This window comes from Apteryx rowi, unplaced genomic scaffold (assembly GCF_003343035.1).
Source record: "Apteryx rowi isolate R43461 unplaced genomic scaffold, aptRow1 scaffold_475, whole genome shotgun sequence".
Lineage (NCBI taxonomy): Eukaryota > Metazoa > Chordata > Aves > Apterygiformes > Apterygidae > Apteryx > Apteryx rowi.
The window spans coordinates 371359-375969 of NW_020450733.1; the positions used below are offsets into that span (position 1 = coordinate 371359).

The window sequence follows — 4611 nt, forward strand, 5'->3', positions numbered from 1 at the left end:
CGCGGCGACAAAGCGCCCAGCAATAACCCGCCCTGGACAGCGCCATCTTGACGGGGCATCGCGAAAGGGCAAAGGGCGAAGGTCAGGAGCGGGGATGGGGGGAGCGGCGGGCGCTGATTGGCTGAAGGACGCGGGGCGGGGCGCGGTGGCGGGAAGGGCAGGTGACGGCGGGCGGAAGTGGTGGGCTGCGGGCGGAAGTGGCGCCTCAGGAGGGTCCAGCTGTGGTGGGGGGCAGCTGAGGGTCTCCATGAAGGGGCCCCAATTAAGGGCTCTCCAGTTAAGGGCTCCCCGTTAAGGCCCCTCCATTAAGGGTTTCTATTAAGGGCCTCCCTTAAGCTCTCTCCACTAAGAGCCCCCAATTTAGGCCCCCCTTTAGGGCCTCCACATTAAAGCCCCCCCCCGATTAAGGGCCCTAATTTTTCAGCAGCGTTTTTTGGTTAAACGTTAGCGTATTTCGCACCTTTGTGAGGTAACGCGAGGCCCCAGCAGAGGCCTGGCAGTGCTAGTCAGGTCCCAGGAGAGGGGCCTAACCCCAGGCATAACCCCGGGTTCCTGGGCATTTCAGCCGTCCCGGGGGGGGAGGTTGTAATTCGCCCCGGCTTTTCCCCTGCCACCCTGTCCCTGGCAGCGGGCGGGAGAGCACCGCGTCCCCGGCGTGGGCCACCCCGAGCCTCCGCTGCCACGGGCAGGGCCTCCTCTGCGCAGGCCATGTCCGCAGGCGTTGGTCTAACCCATTCCTGCTCCTCGTGTGGCGGAGACTCGGCTGGCTCCAGTGCTTGGCGGTCCCTGCGCCAGGAAGGTTTCCCTTGCCCTGCCTCGGCTCTGCTTGGTGCAAGGTTGGTTCAGGTCCATGGGAAATGTCCCATCCTCCAGGGGCTTTCCCCTTTACAAAGCCTTTTTTCCCTGTTTGGCAGCTCCTCTTGAGGCACATCCCTCTTCTGAGGAGCTCCTGCCAGCCTCTCTGTCCCCATCCTGGGCGTATTTTTGCTCATTCAACCCCACCTTTGTCCCTCCTGAATTGCAGCCTGTTTTCCAGCCGTCCCTCGCTCCCCGCCCAGGTCCACAAGGCACATTCCCTGCTCCGTCAGCCCAGTTCACCGCGTGGGACCAGGCACCAGAGCTGTGCGTGACCCCTCCAGCCGTCCTTCCCTTCGGCAGCAAGGTGCCAATAGTCCGGGAACCGGGTGACCAAACCAGTTTTGCAGCTGTTCCCACGTAGTTTCGTATAGGTCTTGTTTGCTCCCTTGGCTATGAGATTGTCACAGGAATCAGGGTCAAGAGCCTTAAAGATGATCTGTTGCCTCTACCCTATCTCTAAGCTTTACTGTCTCTTTTTTTCTCCCAGACATTGCTAAAACTGAGCACTACGTTTTCTCATTTCCAGGTTTTCCGGCATCTCCTCCGTCCTCTGTGAGTTCTCAAAGATGCTTTTCCAAGGAGGATCCCATCTTCTCCCTAGTGAAAGTCAAAAAACCCACCATGAGCCTCTTCGACAGCTAAGGGAGGCGGGAGCAGCGTGAAGGCAGTCACGCACGCATGTGTCTTTGCCCTGCTGGGTGGTAAGTAGGTCTGTTACCCTTGTACATATGTTTTTTTACATGTTGCGCATTCAGCTGTTGCTTATCAGAAAAAGGCACCAGGGGCCTTTTGCAGGTTTGAGAGAAACCCTGGGGTTATCGTTATGCTTTCATGGGTTTCAGACCAGCAGGAATCAGTGATAATATATTGTATTGATCCAGCCAAGGGAAGGGATAATGTCTTATCAGTGCTGCACGTACCGATGGCTGGAAAATGCACAATAGCGCCAGTTTGGGCTCTAATCTGTCAAATAGCCCCGGTGGAGCAGAGTCCAGGCTGCCTTGCGACCTAATCACCGGAGCGCTCCCGATGCTCAACCAAATGGCTTTTTAATTGAGGTCCAGGATTGATAACGTGCCCCGGTGAGCGGGTAACCCACTTTTCCCCTAGCCCGGTGCTGCCACTCGCAGCGTGGAAAAGGCTCCACATCAAAGTGCGTGGCCGTCCTATTAATTACCACTTTGATGGTTTTACAGTTACGATAAGGCAGAAATAGATGCAATTGTGTTCGGAAGACTTTGAATTGTCCGCTGAGCTTTTTCTGGGGGAACTCTGCCCAGCGCCGGCCGGACCAGGGCTCCTGCCTGCAGTGCCCGTGTGTCGCGGGCGGAGGAGAGAGGGAGGGGTGCCGGCGGGACGGGTGGGGACACCTCTTATATAGAGGAAGGAACGCTGCCCGGGCTATCTTCTCCCAGAAACTGCGGAGCAAGAAGCAGCAACCCTCTTTGCAATGCCTAAGAAATACACTCTAAAGCAGAACTCGCCAACCTGTGAGTTGGGTGAGTATTGCAAAGTCCTAGCGCTAGGAAAGCCGCTCCTGGAAAGCCTCTTTCTGGGTGCAGGAGAGTGAGCTGCTCTCCGCACCGAGCTCTCCATATAGCTCACAAAAAATATGGGACATATTTCCAAATGACAGTTGTTTCATTTCCTCCCTCTGCTTGCAGCACTTTGCAGGGATGTTCTTGCTGCAGCCAGGTTAGGGATCTGCTGGCTCATGTTTCACTCAGTCTAGTCTTGCAGTATTTTGGGAACAAGATAAATTTCCCAGCCTCTGGATGAAAGCTATTGGCATCTCCCTCTGAGGGACATATAATCCCAGAACCACCTCCGCATGATTTCCTGCGCCTGCATGCTAAATGGTGGCTGCTTTCCGAGCGAGGAAGCTGTTCGAAGATGCCACGCGCACCTTCCCAGCCGCTCTTGCACCCATCCTGATGGGAGAGCGTTAGGGCGGCAGTTGCGCTGGGACCGCTGTGCTTTTTGTTTTCTCCTCTAATGCCTGCGCTGAACACGGCTGTCGGCCCTTTCTCTGCAGAGGTGGGGTAAAGCAAGCAACCGCCAAGTCTCCCCTTTCCCAGATTTCTCCTCCTCTTATCTTTCCTGGATTCAGTGGTTTTGGGAATGTCCCATGTGATTGTTTTGCTCTCTCGTTTAAGCAAAAAGGAATGCGCATTGCAAAACCTGCATGTTTGGGAAAAGTGAGAAATGAATTCCTGCAGCCAAAAGCTCCCCTCCTTTCTCGTACTCCAGATGCAGGCGGGTTTGCTCTCCGAAGGGCTCTCATTTTCCAAAGGCAGCTTCTCTAGTACGGATCAGCATTTTCACGCCTCTTTGTCTGCTTGTGAGCCAGATCCCTGTGTCTCTCGCTCTCCCTTGTGTCTGTGATCAGGCTGTGGTTATAAGAGAGCTTTCTTGGTAATTTACCGAAAAATGAGAAAGGTTGGGAAATGAGATAAGGACGCGGATGTACCTTCAAAATGATACCGTGGAACACCTAGTTCCAGGGCTGGCAGGTTTCTCATCTACCTTACAAATTAAATGTTTTGCCTTTGTTATCAGAAAGTGGTTACTTTAAAAATTGTATCTTAAATTTTCAAGGGAATCTCCAGAGTAACAGGAAATCTGTGAAAGAGCAGCATTTCCCTCCAGAAAAGACAGACTTAAAGAAGACCAAACAAAATCCAAGTCAAGAGTCTCCTTTCCCCAAAATGCAGAATATTTTCTGTGACAGGGATGTAAAATATAGATGTATTGTGAAAGAATTAAAACATAAATGTTCAAAGAGAGCCCATGTCTGAGGCCGTTTGTCACGTTGGCAGCTGAAGATCTGGAAGTTCAGGTTGTCAACATGAAAAACGTTCTTGACATCAGCATGACCCAAAGGAACCTTCTTGGTCCTGATGAATCTGCGTTTTCTGATGGAATAAACCATCCATCAGAAAGATCTCCAGCCACCCTTGTGTAACAGGGCCCAGCCTGAGCTATCTATTTAACGGAGAAATGTTACATCCACTCCGTAGAGCTAACACGCTCGAAAGCCAGGGGACGAAAACCGGCATTTGTACCATATATCACATTTTCCGAGACCTAGGGCAGTGACTCCTGACTTGACTAGCTCATGTTCCACTCTCCTAAAAACCTGTTTGCAGATGAAGGAGTGAAAGTTTGAGTGCTCCGACGTGCTGCCAGGTGCGCACATCTCCTAAGCAGCACGTTCCTGGTTTGACTAGACCGTGCAAACCCTGCGGCATTGGTTCGTGCAGGCCCAGAGTCAAGGACCTTGCAGTGAACATTAGCTGTGACATGATCCCAGGATGCTGCTCCTCAAAATACCCTGCCCGGCCCGGGTCCCACGGGGCTGTAACGGGGGGATGTGTCCTCCACGCGGGGTGACGCACGGATGGGGGACTGCATGGAAAGGGGGGGTCAGTGTCCCCACAGCCAAGCTGTGCTGAGTGTCCTGGTGACCCCACGGTTGAGCAGCACTGAGGGTCCTGGTGACCCCACGGAGGGGCTTTCACAGGGGGCCTGGTGTCCCCATGGCTGAGCTGCACCGGGGGGGCCCGGTGTCCCCACGGTGGGTCCTGTGCTGGGGGACCTGGTGTCCCCAAGGCAGAGCCGCCCGCACTGAGGCTCCTGGTGTCCCCCTGGCTGAGCCGCACCGGGGGGGGCCCGGTGTCCCCCGGCCGCCACGAGCCAGCACGGAGCGGGCGGAGCCGAGCGGAGCCGAACGAGCCCGAGCGGAGCCGAGCG

At 54.7% G+C, this 4611-nt stretch overlaps 2 protein-coding genes across 3 annotated transcripts in view; one reads left to right on the top strand and one right to left on the bottom strand.

The window, feature by feature from the left end:
• The window catches only part of LETMD1 (LETM1 domain containing 1), a 6128-nt gene extending 6069 nt beyond the window's left edge, over nt 1-59 (bottom strand). Inside the window, exon 1 of the mRNA XM_026078260.1 lies at nt 28-59. Coding sequence (XP_025934045.1) covers nt 28-59 — 32 coding nt within the window. The remainder of the gene's footprint in view (nt 1-27) is intronic.
• A 139-nt stretch (nt 60-198) lies between these two features.
• Nucleotides 199-4611, top strand: part of SLC11A2 (solute carrier family 11 member 2) — a 27273-nt gene continuing 22860 nt past the window's right edge. Inside the window, exons 1-3 of one of the 2 annotated variants that reach the window (XM_026078249.1) lie at nt 199-836; nt 1025-1162; nt 1385-1559. The gene's annotated coding sequence lies outside the window, so the exon portion shown is untranslated. The remainder of the gene's footprint in view (nt 837-1024; nt 1163-1384; nt 1560-4611) is intronic. The other variant, XM_026078248.1, reaches the window with a different exon arrangement.